Here is a 20,025-nt window from a genome sequence, read left to right as displayed (position 1 = left end):
GTAGAGCACTTGCCCAGGAAAGGCAATGGTCCCGAGTTCGAGTCTCGGTCCGGCACACAGTTTTAATCTGCCAGAAAGTTTCATATCAGTGCACACTCTGCTGCAGAGTGGAAATCTCATACCTTCAGTATTGCTTTTCTTCAGCAGGTTCAATACCAGTTTCGTTAACAATCTTTTATAGCCTTATACTTCTCTCTCTCTCTCTCTCTCTCTCTCTCTCTCTCTCTCTCTCTCTCTCTCCCCCCCCCCCCTTCCCCCCCACCCTCTGCTTTCTGTCCTTTGTATCCCTCTCCTTCATCACCATCTTATCCTCTCTTCATGTTTGTAATTTTTATCTCCAACAACTTTGCTAAATTTCTCATTTATGGTTGCTCAACATCTGGCTGTTTTGGTACATCTTGCTGCATCTCTCTCAATTTAAATACTGATGTTACTGATAACCTCATTTTTAGTTTTTTACATTTTTCCTGTTCACTTGTCTCCAGCTGCTTCTTGTCTTGTTGCAGCCAGTCCTGCATAGTATACTTACTTTTACCCACACACGTTCTTGCTTCTCCACCCTTCCTTTCCATGTGTAACCTTCATCACCCTATTCCACTTCCCATTATCCAAGCTACTCACCCACTTAGGTTACATACTCTTCAGTTGCAGAAATGTTTGCAAGAGTGGCCTTCCATTACCTCCTCTCTTGAGAAAAAACTGATTAAGTTATAAAAAAAATTATAACATTTCACTTATTCACGAGTTGATCTATGATGTGAGTAATGATCTACATTTCCAAAGTTAGTATATATTCTACACTACATGTATCAGTTGATGCTACTAATATCCCATAAAATTGTAGGTAACTGGTTAGTGGTGGTTAAGGTGAGTAATTGTCACAGAATTTCATGCAGAAGTTTATATAGGAAAACGGGTGCTCAGAAGTGTAGTCCAGATTAGAAGGTATTCACAGAAATGTTGCCTTTGTTTCTTACCAGATTTGGTGTGCCTGCCTCAGACCACCTCCTTGCAATGCCTTTATCAGTGCCAGAACCTGTGTATGGACTTGAAGGCTTGACACTGTTCCATTCACACTCACTGTAGCAAGCCACATCACTTTTAGTCCGTGAACGTAGTGTGTTGCGAAAACCTTCCAAAAAGTTCAACTTCATTTTTGTGGGGCTCTGAGTTCTGTTACTTTTGTCTGAACAGTGGCTTTCATCTGCACTTGAAGTAAAGCTCCTTTGATCACTATCATAGATTGCTTTGCTGGGCACAGAATAAGCATCAAGAAGAGCAGAAGCTGCAGTGCTGGGACAAGGAAGAGAAGCAGAGTCATCAAAATTCTTATAACCTCTTCCATTTTCCTTTTCTGTACTTGATGCAGGGTGTGACAAGCTCTTCCTTAATGAAGGGGTCCAAACTGAACTCAGTTCTGGAGCAGAGCTAAGAAGAAACCAAGAAGGGAGAAACAAAAAATAAATAAAACAGTGATTAAACATAAAACAGAGCATGCAAAAGATACATGTAAAGCATGCAAACATATATCAATAAACGGGCAGGTGCAAAGGCAAAATGAATATGCAAGGAAGTCAGCTGCCAATACCAAAAATTATAAAAGATAAAGTAGCCAGCAGAATGTGAGGAAAATTTCATTTGCACATAACACGGTAATAAAGTTTATATGCTGGATACATTACATTTACTTTCAGCCACTGGTCAATTAAAAAATATTTGTTTATTGGTGGTTGCATGTCCCTCTTTTGTTATTAACAACAGAAATTTTAAGAAATTAAATTATTTCTTGACACTTAAGCAGGTAGTATGAAAAAATTGTAAGGAATAGCAAGTAAGTGCTCTTTTTGGTAAACCATTAAAGTGAAGTGAAGTATTTCTTTCCCACAGAAGCACCCAGTGAAGATTATTCATATCGAAAATTAAAAGTAAAACGATTAAATATATGCACGCACTTCTTGCCTACATTATACAATATACAGTTATTATATATACCTTAACACAGCTAGCTGCCAGTCTTTTGTTAAGAACTCTCCACTGTAGGCAAATTGAGCACATTTTTTGCAAATCATTTATTCATTATATTCGGATATGTGTATTACACAGATGGTGTCACTCCTCATTAAGTTTCTCATTAATTTTTATGTCCTTGAAAACATTTATCCACAGAATATATTCCAAGCAAGCTATTTTGCCCAATGTTACAGGCAAAGACAACAATGACATCTTCAGCACAGAAGGAGACCTTTGGAACAGCATAGATGGTGTGGCAATCCATCCTTTGTGGGGTTAATTAGATGAGGGATCTTCAAAGACTAACCAGATAAACCCCAACAGAAAAATCCTCATCCAGGTTATGCCTAGCAAATCAACAGTTGAATATAAATATATTGCTTTCAACTGTATAACAAACCTTATTTAATACTACTGTTTGATACATATCTCTCCAATAGCACTGTGTAATTAACAAGGAAGATTGCAAGTTACAAACAAGTAAAATTAAGTTTCTGCAATCAACATTGTGGAATGCTAGAAGAGATAAAATTAGGAATGAATGCATCACAGGAGAGTTGCAAGTGGATGTGTCAATGACTGAGAGACTTGAGTACTACATAGCTCACATGGTTTGGACATGTGAAGAGGGTGACAGTAACTCCCCGCCAAAACAATACTTGGAGAGAAACGTGCAGGGGAAAAGACCAATAGGACAACCCAGAGAAAGACGGCTGGATCTGGAGACCAGAAAAGAAAACTGAGAAACTGCATCAAGAGAAGAAGTGTATCAAGATACAGCAAAATGGAAGTAAATTGCTCATAAGCTCCCTACCTGGCTTGCTGGAAGGATATGAAGACGATGATGATGACACATCTCTCCAATACATCTGCTCTGTATACTCTGCCAAAAAAGGGGTCAAATTCAGCACCACTAAATTAGCATTTTCCTCTTATCATGAAATTTCATTTCTTTATCCTTCTGCCTTTGTTATGAAGTTAATTGTTGATCTTACTTGACAATGTACAGCCTTTGATACGTACTAACCCAATTAACTATCTATTCTTTTTTGCTTCAAGAAAATCTTCTGCATACAAATATGATGAAATACAGAAAAGAAATCCACCAGGACCAATTGAAAAGTGCAGAACATTGCACAAGTGTGAACCATCTCCAGCTTTCGGAAATTTACTACAACACCAAGGAGCATACACTATGAGGGACTCATCACTTTATTGTTAACTGCACTTCACATATTCTCACTGAAGAACCTGGTAAATGACTGCTTCTAGTTTGCTTCATACAATGTTATGTTGTTATTGTTTTCTTCTTCTTTCTTCTTGTTTTACTTCAGAACCAAGCATTTCTCCTGAATTAGTTACAAAGTGAAATTAAAGCACTGAAACATCCTCATAGCCAGGAGGAGCGGATGTAGTTCATCAAAAACCCAAAATCAGGAGTGATCATTTGTAACTGGCATATCCACCCAGCTTGCCTTGAAGTAGACAACACTCTACACACCTCTTCCCAAATACCATTACTAATTATAGCTCATCCTCTCCACTGCTGCACTTGTGTTATCTCTGCTAATCTTCTGTTCTGGATCTCTGTTATCAACTAACTGCACCTTTTTAGTTATTAAAATTAACAAACATTTCTTCTAATACTTTTAATTCCACTGTACAACTTTATTTCTGGAAGCTGTCTTCATAACATGAAGCAGAATTGGCATCAACCTCCATTTGTACCTCTGGTCTAACAAGAACTCTTCATTAATATGATCAGATACTGTTATTTTATGGCTTGTATTTATGAGTGCACAAGGCTTTAATACAAGCACTGGTGATGGTCACAAAGTGATTGAAATCGATTTGCAGCAGAAATAAAGGTTTCTATTTCAGCAACCAATGAGACCCTTCTTTTGTAATTAAAAGTGAGAGTATTTTGCACGCATTTATTTTACTTCATTGATCTTGTTCTCTCTCAATCACAGAACTTATACTCCACTCAGAAAGTGATCTGTAATGTTACTCTCTTACTTGTCCATCACATTCATAATTTTTAGTTACCTATATTTCTCCCAACAACTTCAGGACACCTCTTTTAATTATGGAGTTAAACCCATTTTCCCATTGAGTCATCTGCTCCACTTGTACACTTACATACATCTGATGAAGGTGCAAGTATTAGCACATTTTTAGTTTTTAATGGAACATAATGTGTATAGATATGCACGTAGGTGTTGACACAATCATTTGCAGGATTTGATGTGGAGGTAGAATGATGAATGGGCTGGTAGAAAAATCAACTGTTAACATCAATCTGAGTGTTTTATCACAATGAGGCCTTTACAGGAAATACAACACCAAATAATGACATTAGAGGGCTAAAAACAGAAGGCTGTAGGTCATCATTCATGTACATAAACAAAATTGATTCTTAGTGGCTATCCAGAACAGTCAAGCTTGTCTGATGCACAAGCCTAATAAAGCCAACTGACTCATTCCTCAAGAATCTATGCATTCTCATTTTGAGCTGTTCTGTACATTGTCTTATTTAAGCAAGCTTGACATGAGACTTGTGAATTACCTTATCTTACATTTTTGGTTTCTTCTCTCCCTTAAAGTATGCGCTCTCGAACTGAGTTTCTACATTTGGATATTCATTAATATCAGCAATCAATAGAACATAAACAATGATTAGAATACATGTGCCAGTTTATTGTGAGAAGAGCCTGTTTACAAAAATGTTTAATGATTTTCTTCTTATTGTTTTTCAGGACATTCAGCTGAGCTAATAAATATATTAACAACACTAGTAAAAGAGAAATGATCATTCTTTCTCGTAATTAACACAGAATTTTTAGCTTCTTGTATGGCGTCCCTAAATTTATTAGTGCAAATGATGGGATAGACACCGCTAATCTTCTTTCAAATACTTGCCCATTTTGAGCTTAGCACTTTGTGCATAATGACATTGTGATCCATGAGATATGAAACCCTGAGCTACTTTTTAACTCTATGAATTACACTATTCACATTGTCAACTTTACCACAATTTTTTCCTATTGCTCACATGAAAAGATGTGAGACAGCAAGGCAACAATAAATCCATAGATTTCTTCATTATTCTCCTTCTCAAGTATAGAGAGAGAGCACTTGCAGCAAGATGGCCTGCCTGATGCCATTTGAATTTAAATGAGAAATTACACCATCCACCCAAGTTCAATGACTTTTGAAGAAGAGTCTGGATACAAAAACTTCTACAGCTTCACTACAAATAACTCTCTGCACTATCTGTGTATAATTCGTTTCTTAAATTTCTCATTTGCTTCTTTTATTCCAAAATTTTGTTACCAATTTTTTTAGGTCATTCTCTTCTCTGAGAAATCTTTGCAGTTGCCTCATTATGGAAATTTTATGGTACTGACAACATATAATTTGGTAGAGCACAAGAAAGGGTACTGCCAGTTGTCTATGCACTTTTCCACCATTAACATGCAGCTACAGCTGTTATAGAGAGAGTACGTATTGTGAGTGTTGCATATACAGACTGGTGCATGTTACATCTAATTCATGTATGGATGACTTAAAAATTTGAATTATTGTCATCTGCTTTCTGTTAATTGCTTCCATAAAATATCCTACTTTACTGTTAAACTTTTAACGTATCATCTATTTTGAATTTTCTATTACATGCTACTTGTTTGTTTAATTCCTTTGATTGTCCTTCCCTAATGTCTCACAGTAGCTGAAGCTATTATACCCAAATATCTTGATCTTGTTTTGTTTACTCTAAAATCAACATGTCCAAAAAGGAAGAAATTTTAGAGTATATTGAAAAGTAGGATAACAATACTGAGGGGAAAAAAAGAACAATTAATCATTTTTGTACACACAAGTGTCTTAATATTTAATAGATAGTGTCTTCCATAAGTGAAAAATGCTGTTGCACAGTCCAATTTGAATTGGGTCATTGTTATATTTTAAAGAATTTTGCAAAAGATGACAGCCAATGAAAGAAGGGCAGTGAACAAAAACCCAGAAACAATTTATGACAATGAGAACTATATGACAATTACATTATTGATAGGACAGGGTTGTCATTCAGTTTTCTCAAGGGCATACTAACAATTAGAAGAACTCTTACAGTGGAATCAAACCTCCAAAGAAGAAATTTACTGCATTGCTTTGTGTGAAGAGAAACTGTATCTGAGCAGCAAAGTCTTTCTACTGAGGCCCTCGTGCACAGGACAGTTCATTTCTGCAAGAAGTTGTATTCATCCCTTGTATGGTCAAATGCTTTGACATTGCCCAGTTCCCTGATCTTAAGAACATTGGAAATAGACAGACAGTAAGTTTCTCCTACCAAAACTTAGTTGTTACCTGCCAGATGCAGAAACAAACAATAAAACAGTAAATGAGAAATCATTTTTTCTGAGTTTTGTGGCTACCTGCCCCAAAGTTTTACCCAGAACAGGTAGTGTGTGCAAGAAAGGAATGAGGACATAGAAATCAAGACTGAAATACCTAAATTTTCAAGAGTAAAAAATTCACTGATGAAAATCAGTCTTATATTTTGCATACGCTCAGTTTTGAGATTGCATCACAATTGCAGTGACACTGTTAACACAAATCTGTTTTTCAGACCAGATCTTGCAGACCAGGTTACAAAGATCATCATGAAATAAGGAAGTAGTAGGCAAGAGTTATTGTTATGGGGACTAAGGATCCATAATTCCACCTCCTCTACACCTTTGTATTTCAAATTCTTGTATAAAGCAATATACTGATGTTTCACAGTTACAAGTAAAATTAACAGGCTGCTCCTGGCAACCAGAGGCAGCGGTCATGTCTGAGATATATATATATATATGTGTGTGTGTGTGTGTGTGTGTGTGTGTGTGTGTGTGTGTGTGTGTTTGTGCGTGTGCATGTGCATGTGTTTATGTTGTCTGCATTGGAAGAAAGCCTTCTGGCCGATAGCTTACATGTTTAGTAGTCTTTTTGTTGTCCTGTCTGCAACTCAACATCTCCACTATGTGATGAGTAGCGATCTTTCTTTTTCATATATTTTTTAGTGGCACTTGACCATTAAGATGCAAATATAATTTTTAAATTAAGTGAATGGTGATGAATACAAGAAAACTTTGTTTAATGGGATCCTTGAAGTTCAACTTAGACCACAACCACATCCTTTTTATAAATGCACCTCTATCAATTTCTTCCATTTTATCTTGTTGGTTTTGAGAATACAGTTCATGAAATAAAAGCAAGAGTGGAATTATTTTTATTTAAGCAGCTGTTCATTTATGACAAAATTGTAGGTAGATGGGATGTTGAAAGAACCCAACAACTGTGAAGAATATTGCGCTCAGGAACAGGAAAGATATCTGAGGTTCCCATGAACTCACATATATGTCACATGCAGGGTGATAACTGCTGTTGACTGTTATCATGAATGAAGGATTTATTTGATAGACAATAAACATTTTTAAGCTGTAGGTTCAGACATTTGGTTGAAATATTGTTCAGATATATCAGATTTTATGAAATATGACCAAACCATGCTTACCAATTATGCAGGAATAAAGAGATGACTCACTGAAAGGCAGAAGCACTGCACCGTCAACAGATACATGAATGAAAGGTACAGAGCTTTGCTTTGCTAGCTTTCAGAATGAAATTCGTTTCTCATGCTGCAGGAGAAAAACGCGCGCGCGCACACACACACACACACACACACACACACACACACACACACATTCCTGTCTCCCTCCATTGTGTTCACTCGACTGTCAAAAGCTGGCAGTTGAATGAGCACAATGTAGGGAGACAGTTTTGTGTGTGTGTGTGTGTGTGTGTGTGTGTGTGTGTGTGTTTTCTCCTACAGCTTGAGAAAGGAATTTCATTCTGAAAGCTAGCAATGCAAAGCTCTGTACTTTTTGTTCGTGTATCTGTCAATGGTGCAGCACTTCTGCCTTTTGGTGAGTCGTCTTTTTATTCCTAAATAATTAATATTCTCAACCAGAACTTTCTATGCATTATCAAACCATACTTACCAAATACAAATGTAGCAAACTGACTAACAGTTCCCAAAAAAGTGATACTAAAACTCAATTTACTTAAAACAAATTTCTGATCCATTTGTTTTGAAGGTGGAAAAGGGAATCAGCGTAAAACATAAATGTCATATGAAAAGAATAAATGGAATTCGAACTGTGTGTGAAACAAAAAAGGATAAAAAAACTGAAAATTAATACAAGAGACATTTTTGTTCACTTTCATATCTTTAAAAAGTTAGTCTTATCCGATGCTTCCATTTGCATGTAAAATAATTCAGCCATTCCACCCCATTTCAGTAAGCAAATCATGTCGGTGAGTTTCCAGATGTAACAACAGAAGTTATTCACACTCTACTGTGAACAGCTCATCACATTTTTTCACTGACTAGCACATATCTACTAGTACTCATACAATTTATTTTACATGCTGTCAGCAGGTTCTTGTAACAAAGGTATGAAGACTGCTAATTATCTTTAACTCAAATAGTTTCTTCACAGTTAACACAAACATTTTTTAAATTATTCCTAAAATTTATGCTGTAAATATTTACTGCAAGTGTTTGTGTGTTTTGGGTAATCTTTGGGAAAATAGTGTTATTTCTTGTCTTCTTCAAAGCAGAATTTCACAGTGATGGATAAACAAATATCACAAAAAATTGTCTTTATGTTACATAGAAATTCATAAAATTACACATCTGGAAAAATTATAACATAGCCAACACTCTCAGCAATTCACACAGTTTCATATCTGGACCCCATTTTCATCTCGTCTCTCTCTCTCTCTCTCTCTCTCTCTCTCACACACACACACACACACACACACTTTAATCATTTATTTATTTCACAGCAGAAATGTGAAATACAACTTACAATTTGATTGCACCCTTTGATATGCAGGAGAAGTCTCACATAGGACAGTATGTTAGTGTCATTTAGGATAATGGATGGGATATTACAACATTGCATAAATCAAGGTATTTCAATTCTATTGAAAATGTTTTGTTTTTATTATGTACAAACATACATATTATATACATAATAATCTCATGTCTTTTATGACACAGAGGTCGGGAGCCAGTTAAAGAGAATGTTAGTGCAGTTGCCTTAATTCCCATGTACAGAACATGAGGAATCAATATGGAAATTGACTTAAAAAGTTTCATTTTGTCAGTGGCTTACTGACAAACAGCAAACAAAATGTCTGTGTTCACAAACAGATTCAATTTTTGTTGTTGTAGTTTTTGGACTGGATTGAAACAACTTTTTATTAATAAGAACTATTGAGATTCATACCCGTTATTTATAATTTCTATACAGACAGAGCAATTAGCCACACATTAGCAAAGTATATCAAAACAGCTCCTCATGGCTTCAAGAGCATTAGGATTTATCGCTAACATTTCTCATCAGACTTCTACAAGGCTATTCTCTCTGGCAGGAGGGCAAGAGCTTCAGGATTTACTTGTATTTATTGAAATGAACATTTCACTCAACTTTTTAGAAATGTTTCTTGCATTTAGTCCTAGCAGTGTAAAACTTTGGTTTCACAAAAGTTATTCACAATAAAGCAAGTCTGTATCACAGCTCTAACACTGTAGGCCTACAGCATAAAGAAACCAGTTCTTTCTTGAAATCAATTATTTCTAAATGGCAAAGCTTTAAAGAATTGTTTCTACAAAACAGTCCAGCACAAACAAGACTAATATTGCAAGTGACTTAATTTTTTAATAATGAAATACTGGTTCACTCTGAATGTAGCACACATTGCCTAAGAAGGCTTTATTAAGCAACCATATCATACTGATGGTAATACAGAACTGTGTCTCTCTATTCCTCAATACAGTGTTGGCTTACAATGTCATAATTGGTTCATCCTCAGACAATACACACTGAAAGTACATTCACTGTATTCCACCCAAAACTCTTGCCACAGAATCCTGCATTTTGTGGCTGACAGACCTCACAATCGTTTTGATTCTCAGAATCAGAGCACCTTATCTCACATTCACATTTCAAACATATGTCAACAACAATTCACAACACTCTGAGGAGTACCAGAACTACTTACACCTCCTTCTTTTTCTCCTGACCCCTCTGATAATCTATGGGTGACTGAAGTGCTTTCAGAAAGTCTTTCTGTGTCTGCAGAATACTCCGAATTGTCGACACCCATTCTTCACAACTTTCTTTAGACATTGGTTGGCAGACATATGACAAGTTGGGCTTATTGGGATCAGTTGATCGAATTATAAACTTTCCTGGCTCACAATCATCAGGAACTTCTTCTAGGCTCATTTTATTTACCTAATGACCAGAAAAGAAGTTTAAAAATATGCTATTTTCAGATTAAACATAACACAAATATGCTATTTTCAGATTAAACATAACACAAATATGCTACTATAATACACAGTTTTCAGAAAATTGAATTCAAAGAGATTGTTCATATAAAGATAACAGCAGTAGGGGTAAAACTATAAACTGTGCTCTAACCTGTATATGGGCCTTATAAATGTACACTGGATTGGAGAACTGAGTTTTCTTTCCAACAGCTTCACTGAATATTACATTCTGTTCAAAAAAGAAGACATGCAACTCCTTTCCTTTGAAGTTAAATGCTGAATTCCCTTCACAACACACCAATGGTCCGTGAAGTAGAAGTTTCCCTTGTGCTGTTATTTTACCCTGAAACACAGACATACTCCACATTCAAAAAGTAAATCTTCTGCAAAATACATGAGGAATGGATTTTTGTTCTGCATGGTGTAGATAACATCTCAGCTAAACTTTCTGATGTAACTATCATAGGAAGTGTTTATAGCATAATTTCTGAATGGAAAGCATTTAAAACTTGTTTGTCACAGAATAATGTTCTTGTGGAAATGAGGTGCTGTACTTACAGATCGCTAACTTCAGACAGGAGATGGTGGTTCTCATCTGGTCAAAGAGGGTTTATGGTTGATACAGAATGTTATAATTGAGATCTAAGGCAGAGATCAGAGTATGGATGATGTAGCTACAGAAATAGAGGTTTAACAGTGGGAAAATGTGAAAAGATAAAAGCACCCACAGAAAAATAGAAAATGTTCAGTTTTTTTAAGTAGGAGATGGAAAAACTGTAGTGTTGTGTAAGACTGATGAAATGGGTAGTGGATTTATTATCTTGATGCTGTAAGTATAGCTACAGGAATACAGAAACTAAGCAGAGTGGAAGCTACGTAATACAGTCATGTATCTGAGTGCAATAGTGAAGTACACCTTGAGAGGATTTCACACAATGAATAAGTGCATTGTAGTTGTATACAGGATGTCCCACAAAAACACCTACAAACTTTAGGGACAGGTTCCTTACAACAAAATAAGAAAAAAATGTCTAGTAAACATGGGTTCTAAAATGCATATCTTAAGAGCTATGAGCAGTTATTCAGTGAAGAGCTGTGTTTCATGGCAGAGAAGATGAACCAGGGCACACAGCTTTTAACGTATTCATTTTAGACCCCATGTTTACTAGACATTCCTTTCTTGTTTTGGTGTAAGGAACCTGTCACTAAAGCTTGTTAGTGGTTTTTGGGACACCCTGTACATGCAGCTAACAGAAACTATGTTGACTGTTGAAAGCAGTTTATTGGTGCTTGATGCTGAGATGCAAAACACATTCTTAAATTGAATAATCTTTACTCCAAGTTAATCATCCCATTAAGGATAAAATAAGATGACCTCTCTGACTTCTCTTTAAGTTATATGCTTCTATTTAATTATTTCAGTGTATAAAATAAACGTCCACAATGATACTCCATTAATTCTCTTCTCAAATGTTCAAACTCTCTACAGTGAAAAATCTGTTATTAAGAATGAATGCTGGTGTACCCTCTGGTTTTTCCCCATCTCTGCTCCTCTCCTTTTCTGCTGCCTGTCCCCTCCCTCTTCATCCCCCACAGCCTCCCGATGCTGCATCTGGCAGCCTTGTCTTGCCGCCATAGTCCCGCATGCTCCACGAAAAAGCGCTCGTCTCTCCCTCACATGTACCCTACTATCCCTCCCCCTTGTCCACCCACACCAGACTGCTGCTTTTGTTCAAGGCAACAGCTGCATTCTGGGTGTAGTGGCCAGAGATAGCTGCCATGTGAGTGTGAAGTGTGCTTGGCTGTGGGAATGTGTGTGTGTTTTCTTTCCTGAAGAAGGCTTTGGCTGAAAACTGAATGTGTAACAGTCTTTTCATTGTGCCTGTCTGTAATTCAATGTGTCATCTTTATGGTGAGTAGCAATCTATCCTTATCATGATATTGTTGATATTTCAGCCTGAAATTTCCATTGTTTGAAAGATAAAATATTTACATTTGAGGAAATCCTGTTCTAGCAGCACTTGATCCCACACTGCAAAAGCATTATAGCAAATGACAGCATTGTAAAATGGTTATTGGATGAATAAGTAACTATACTGTACCATGCTACACTACACTTCATACATTCTTCTTCCCTGACTTAGAAATTCAGAGCCACAGATTGAACTTTTTCTCCAGGATATGCTTAGTTTCCACTATACATTCCAGTTTTGAAAAATATAACCCTTATGAAACCAGAATTCTCTTCATACTTTTTATCTTTGCTTCCTATTTCTCCATTTCTTTCCATCCACAGCTATCGTAATTATCATAATGTTACTAAGTTAAGGTACTGTAGTTACTGACAGTGTTGTCTTTATCACTTCTGTAAGATTTTCAATAGCAATATTACTGCTTGTGTTTCTGCTAGTAAAACAAGTTTCCAAAACTTTCTTTTCGAAAATACTAATTGTATGTTATACAAACTGATGAACAAACTTACATCAAAACCCTGGAGCCTGCCCACATCCATCATGTCATTTGCAGCCTTGGGTACAACCTGCATCACCTGCAGTGCAATACGTAATGAGTCAATCTCATTCTGAAGCTTTGCTCGTTCAGTGTATTTGTAGATGTCTCGCAACAAAAGCTGGTACTTCATAATGCGCTGAACAGGTTTGATGAGCAGGTCACCTAATGTCAGTTTATGGCCAAGCTTTTGGCGAAGTTCCTGAAAACAATGATAACAGTACTATTATAACTAGGGCTGCAGACATATAAAAGATTTGTTGTGATCTGCCTATTATTACAAGTTTTTGATGCACACAGTGTTCTGAACACAAAGTCGTTTTGATGAAATATTTTTGTTAGTCAAAGTTTAAATCTGCATTAAAATAATAACAAATCATATGTGGACTTTGAGACAATCATTAATTTTACTTGAGGCTGTATAGTGTTTGTTTATTCATTCATTCATGTACACATGATGTTCTGTAAATCCCATCTTGTAGAATTGCTTTGAAAAAGTCCACTGTTGCTTTTCCTCCTATACCACTCAGTTGCTTCTCCTCCTATACCACTCAGCTGCTGTTTGTATCTAATACTTCCAACAAATCATTAACATAACTTTAAACAGATGGCTATAAGCTGTCTATGTACTGGAAAAGTCAAGATTTACCTAATACAAATGTTAGTTTTACATGAAGGCACAGTTTTTAGTATAAATATTCTGCTAAATTGTACGAGGATTGACTAACAAGACATTCTCTCTCTCTCTCTCTCTCTCTCTCTCTCTCTCTCTCTCTCTCTATTTTAAAAGGGGGAGGGGATTTTTGCATTTCCTGCCAGATATTCACAGGCAACCTGTTAAAAGACTTTGCATAAGAATATAAAACTCAATACGAAACCTAGAGAGCAATGCACAGTTTTTTTCTACTTCTAAGAGAGTGAGTATGGGTGAAATAATATGGACCAACATGCAATTCAGAACCTGGAAATTAAGTAATATATTATCAGGTATTTTATCACACTGTTCTTCATTTACATACTGACTTTCAGACTCTCATAGGATTTATAATAGGACACAAGTTTTAAGAGACAAATGAAGTATTGTTATGAGCTTATAATGCAAACCACTAGAAAAGTGACATTTTTAATTAACGACACATGCTATGCCTAATATAAATCAGAAAGTATTACAATGCAGAAACGTAGAACCATAATCAGATTCAGGACTAGCACTGAAGAACCAAATTAGCATGAGTCCCCAATTTTTTAAAAAGTGTTTCAAGATGTTAATCATAAGTTACTGGTTTGTTGTAATTACATTTTGTCAATTGTCTGAATAATAAAAATAATAGGATAAATGTATGGAACAGGACTTACCTCAAAATAGATATCATATTCTGAGACTATGTACTCCGAAACGGGTTTGTTTTGACAGTAAACCACATACATATGCAGTTTTCTCTCATATCTCTTGAAGAGTGGGCCAAGTTCTTCCGGATGGCTGAGGCATTTCTCTAGAGCCTTCAAAAAGAAGCTAGAAGAAAAGTACATTGTTATAGTAAGACCAGATAAAGATGTATGACTACTTTCTTATTATAAATAAGTAATGAGATGTTTTCAAAACTTCAATGATCATGCAATAACCAAATATTTAATAAAGGTTTCTTTCCTGAAAATTGCATGTTTTCAAACCATTACATAATAAATGGACACTGCACAAATAAAACTTACAAACGAATAAAACTTAATTTCATCGTTTGTCTGGCAGACAGAAATGTAAATAAAGCTCTATGAGGCAATTTTCTCGCTCCCATGTTGTTGAAAAGGCAAAGGCACAATCAAATAAACATTTGCTAAAATGCCAGTTAATGTTCTGCAAATCATACTTTCCCCCTATTCTGAAAAATGCTGTAGTTTTATGTTTGAGAAGGTGATTGGAAATAAAAGCACACAACAATTCATGGGTAACATAAAACACGAATGGCTATCTGTGATGTTTATAACACAAAATTTGCATAATAAGCAAAGATCAGAATTGCAGTACCAACTACTCTCCTCTTACACAAGAGTAACAATGTAAGCAAGACAGAATTGAACATGTACAGTATTAAACATGTTGGCCAGCCAACAATAAACACTTAACAACATTAAAGGAGAATCACAGAGCACAACTCTTGCAAATCAGTATTCTGGGTGACAAGAGGACAAGCAATGAAAAATTAAAACTGTAATCTCGCAGACAGAGTAATTCAATAAATATTTCTTTTAGCTCAGATGAAAACAGTTTGATGTGAAGTCAGTACAGCCATCTATGGAGCAGGATGAAATTATTTTGAGAGGAAATGTATACAGCTTTGCCAAGAGTTGACAATGATATTTTTCTGGAGGGATTTATAAAAAATGTACCTCTAAACACAGCCACCTGTGCTATAAAATCAAATCCCATATGTGGAATATGAGCACAGTATGTTAATTTTGAATTCTATGAATGTTAGTGTAATAATTAAAAAAAGTGAATTAATTTCTGACTGGTTTTGTGTTTGTTCTGTAAGTGCTTTTAGACAGTCTCTTAATTTCATATGACTTTTATTCTTAAGAGCAAAAGTTGCTTCAAATATGAATATTTCTGAAGGAGATGCAGTTAACAATTGTGAACAGTTTAACATATTGGTGGTGTACTTTAGTTTATAGTAAGAATATTACCAAAAGCAAAGTGTATTGTGATCTATTTTATACAATGAAACATGTGAACTTCCTTCCATCTGTAAAATGGACAGGCAATGTATCATAAAGTAAAATGTTATCTCATGTAAAAGCAATGCAAAGCAGTAACAAATCGTGATTTTTTTGTTGATACTAGAATATACTAAACATGAGAGGTTTATTATTACTAAGAGTATTTACTAATGTTCTATTCAGCATCTCCGTAAGCCAAAAAAATTCAGTATAACATCACAAATATCCATTATAAGACATTATTTTTCACAAGTCAATGACATATAATTCCTGACATTACAACATACAATTCCTGTCATTATGACTACATTTCCAAGACATCACTCTGGGGAAAATACACATTCATGTGATGCAGGAGGGCAATAACTTAGTGACCATAGCATCTATTGTGAAATGCATCCCACGTCTAGTTTCATTAGTATTGCTAAGCAGAATAAGCAAAAATTTCGGATATTCTAAATTTCAATTTCCCAGCCTGTGCATAATCTTTATCTTCTTTCATGGCATATTTTATGGATAAACCCTTTCTGAATAAAATAAAAATACTCATAAAGTTTACAGAAATGGAGGAAGAAATGGTCACGGGCATGATGCAAAATCATCCCTACATTTATGAGCAATGATTAATGAATTGTAAGACACTTAGCTAAATTAGTAGTCTACGGTCTGAACCTGGGTTGTCTCTTGAATGCAAATCCAGCATTTTATATCAAGTTCATTCAATATTATAAGTGGAAAATGATAAAAATTATAGTTAATGTGAAGTATAATATATTATAGAAAGAGCAGGAAAGAAATCTATCACAAATCAGTAGGGAGTAATTAACCATATGGCATGTGTAACTATGAAGTATGAAAAGTGAAAGGGAGTATAATGTTGTATACCAGAAGTTTATGTTTATTGTGGCTGGTGAAAAAAATGGAACATTATCACACAGAAAGTCAAGGAAAATATTTCTTTTATCTTACTTAAACCCTATTAATGATGAGTTTTACAATTTATTATGGTAAAAAAGTAAATAGCCAATAGAAATATGCCATTTTTCTCAATGATGGTCACGACTGACTACATATGTCTTTTATTCTGTTATTGGGACTGCCATAACAAGCAGCTCATGACTATGAAATTACAAAGAAGTGAAATGCACATTTACTCAAATTAAGGAAATGCTTAAAAACTTAGAAAAAAACTAAGAAAGAAATATTCCTGACAGATACAGTACTACAGCAAATTTATCAATCTGATATCCGTAATATACTTTAATGGTAGCATAATATATGTGAAGATAATGTTACTCACTCTCTGTGCCACTCATAGATGGCTTCCAAGTTTCCGAACACCATTTTGTCTTTGCCTCCTCTCAGATCCTCAGGCATTGGTATTTCACAGTCTGGATTCCTCATAAGAGGCATGTAGCCCTCTGTAACATATTCCAGATCACGTACATAGTCCCTCTCAGTCTCCACCAATTCTCTAATTACGTATTCACGTTTGCGTATGGCGGCAACTGCCGCATCCTCAACACTTTCACTGTCACTTGGCGCAGCTGTCATGCCACTGGCACTGCCTTGTGCTTCACCCCCTTCCCTGCTCCCTCCACCTTTATCATCAGCTGTCTCTTCTTCACAAGTCCCCTGCCCTTCACTACCAGTATTTGTGCTTGTTTCACCATCAGATGCCATTTCACTCGACACTTTTGAATCTCGATTAAGGAGACTGTTCCTTTCCTGATTTTCTGTGTGCTGCTCCTGTAGAGAACACAACATTTCTTCAGTGAATGATCACAAAAACCTGTCTCTGTCAATACTTAAATATAATTCTGAAGTGTTAACATGCAGCAGCAACTGTACAGTCTAGTATTCCGACTAACTTTATCAATTTCTTGAGAATCCATGCTGAAATGAACTTATGAATTACACTGTGATGCAAAAATGTGTGCAGTGTCAATTATAACTGGTAAGTCATAAGCATTTAACATTTTTTTTTGTAAATTCCATTACTGAAACAGAAGTGTTTTCAAGTGTTCCTATAGGTTTTGAAAGTTGTAACCAATCTATCATTAAAATGAGATCAGAATTTTAACTTAGACTGCACATAGTCTGTGGGAATAAAATGCAGTGTAAACATTGTACAACTAATCGGAATGAAAATTTGAAATTTTAACTCTGGAATCAATGCAATCATTATGCACAACATAAGATGAATGTCTAGTTATTAACTAACACAAAGACTGGACAGTTTAAAGAGGAACACAAGTTAAAAGCAAATGTTGTGTGACTACTTATCAGAACTTTTAAACAATGCTTTCACCAGGAGATATAGACAGCTAGGAAAGAAGAAAGGGAAGATACAAATACCCTACATGAAAGGGCAAGTTGAATATGGAAGACGTAACTGGACATAACACTTCCATTCTGTTATACGTAACTCCCACATGAAGGGAAACCTCACAGCAAATACTAAAACAAGACAAACACAAAATACATAAATAGAACTGCAGTTAATCTCCCCTCCCCCCCCCCCCCTTGCCCTCTCTCAAATGTAATTAATTCCTTTCCTGTGAGTTGCATTTCTCTGGCATTAGGAGCCAAAGGGAGTTTTCCTTCTTTACAACAATAGAACAACCTTGTTTTGTCTCCCCAGTTTTTTTTTTCATCAGTCTATTATGGAAGTACATAGTCAGTATTCATGATCTGTCTGGATTTTACTCCTATTCCAGTTGTTCTGTGTTTGTACGCAGATGCTACTCTTGGGTTTCACAATAACAAACATGTTCAGATCTCATCCCACACCAAACCCAAAGATCACTTACAAAATTTTAATTTCAGAGAACCGTGGCTCCTTACTTCAATGATATCTGTGTTTCTTAGTATTCCAAATGTAATCAATATGAAAAACTGTTCCTACGTCATGCTTGTGGTAAACGTAAGTTTAACATTGTGTCCACCAAAAATAAAACTGCGCCTGATACCAAATGCCAGCACATGTATAATTCTGTATACCATATCTACACAGATATCACACAGATACATCAGCAGCAAAAAATTTTGAATGACTAATGATATAAGACAGTGTACACTGACTATGAATACAAAATCTATTGCAAACAAGGTGAGAATTTATTCATAATAAAATAAATTGCAGTGAGCATGTTCCACAAATGCTTACATAAAACTAATTAAGCCAAACAAAAATTAAAGACATTCAATAATGTGTTTATAGCAAACTACATGTGAACTCCAAGTGTGTGCAAGAGACTACCACCAGCACCTGACTGAAAGAGAAAGCAACAGCATGATATCAATTATGATGATACACTACATTTGAAATGTAACTTCCAAATGTGCCAGTAATACAGAATTGTGCAGCCAAATATACACTCTGAAATCATGCACAACTCAACATAAAGGTTCAGGGCAAACAAGAAAAGTAATTAAAAAAGCCTCATTTAACTACAAACACACCATTCGCTCTTTGACGATTTGCTCTATTTCAGCCAAGTCAGCAGATGTGGCTCCCTCCAATGCCTTGAGAGAGAGGCTGGATGACTGTAAAGACAGAGCTATATTCTGACAACTGTTACAAAAATAAGGCCTACTGCTGCAGACACTCATGATCTTTGAAGTTTCTGTTATTAAAGATGAAACTGTCTTCATGATACAAGAAAACTGTATGAAAAATTAATGATAAATATATTTATATAATCATTTTTGCTTACAGTAACCTAGGTATTACACACAGCAGGTGATAGCAAATGATATTTACAACAAATACAATGAAACTACAAATCAATAAATAATTTTTTTGTCCTCTTCAAAAATTAATGAAAGAATTCCTTTACAGACCTGAAATCATGCTTAAACTGAAGTTTCTCGTAAATAACTATGTTACAGCATATAGCAGTGGCAAAATATTGCATAGTTTTGTATGTTTTTTCCCAATGCCGTATTTCATACAGCTACAAGCAAACCACATCTCACATTTTCTCTCCTATTCATGATCCTATTGCTTTGCAACCCACCCTTGTATTTTTTTTTTTTTTTTTTTTTTTTTACACCCTGAAATGAATATTTCCTCCAGAAACAATATCTATGAACTATGCACTATGTTTTATATTTAAAAGCCTCTGTATGTCAGTTAAGGATCTCTGTTACTGTTTAGATAATCTGTATTTTCTTTCCAAATTCTCTTTCTATGCTCCAAACAAACACTCTGCTATTTGCCTAATTTAGTTTTCATTTGATTCTATGTATCTCCCCAACTTACAAGATACCACAAATAGATAAACACCTTTTTTTTAAACTTAGATAAATACACAATGAAGTGTAATAAAATATAGAAAGATAAACTGCATAAATTTTTATAAAATTAATAGCACAGATTTAAATATGTATGTTATGTAAGC

General features: G+C 35.3%; 1 protein-coding gene across 1 annotated transcript in view; it reads right to left on the bottom strand.

The window, feature by feature from the left end:
• LOC124794768 (kalirin) overlaps positions 1-20,025 on the bottom strand; it is a 2,150,963-nt gene that overhangs the window by 34,671 nt on the left and 2,096,267 nt on the right. Inside the window, exons 38-44 of the mRNA XM_047258392.1 lie at positions 19,085-19,168; positions 16,920-17,368; positions 14,261-14,417; positions 12,879-13,106; positions 10,548-10,739; positions 10,123-10,358; positions 978-1,428 (exon numbers count right to left, since the gene is read on the bottom strand). Coding sequence (XP_047114348.1) covers positions 978-1,428; positions 10,123-10,358; positions 10,548-10,739; positions 12,879-13,106; positions 14,261-14,417; positions 16,920-17,368; positions 19,085-19,168 — 1,797 coding nt within the window. The remainder of the gene's footprint in view (positions 1-977; positions 1,429-10,122; positions 10,359-10,547; positions 10,740-12,878; positions 13,107-14,260; positions 14,418-16,919; positions 17,369-19,084; positions 19,169-20,025) is intronic.

This window comes from Schistocerca piceifrons, chromosome 4 (genome assembly GCF_021461385.2).
Source record: "Schistocerca piceifrons isolate TAMUIC-IGC-003096 chromosome 4, iqSchPice1.1, whole genome shotgun sequence".
Taxonomy (NCBI): domain Eukaryota; kingdom Metazoa; phylum Arthropoda; class Insecta; order Orthoptera; family Acrididae; genus Schistocerca; species Schistocerca piceifrons.
This window is presented reverse-complemented; position numbering and strand designations above follow the sequence as displayed.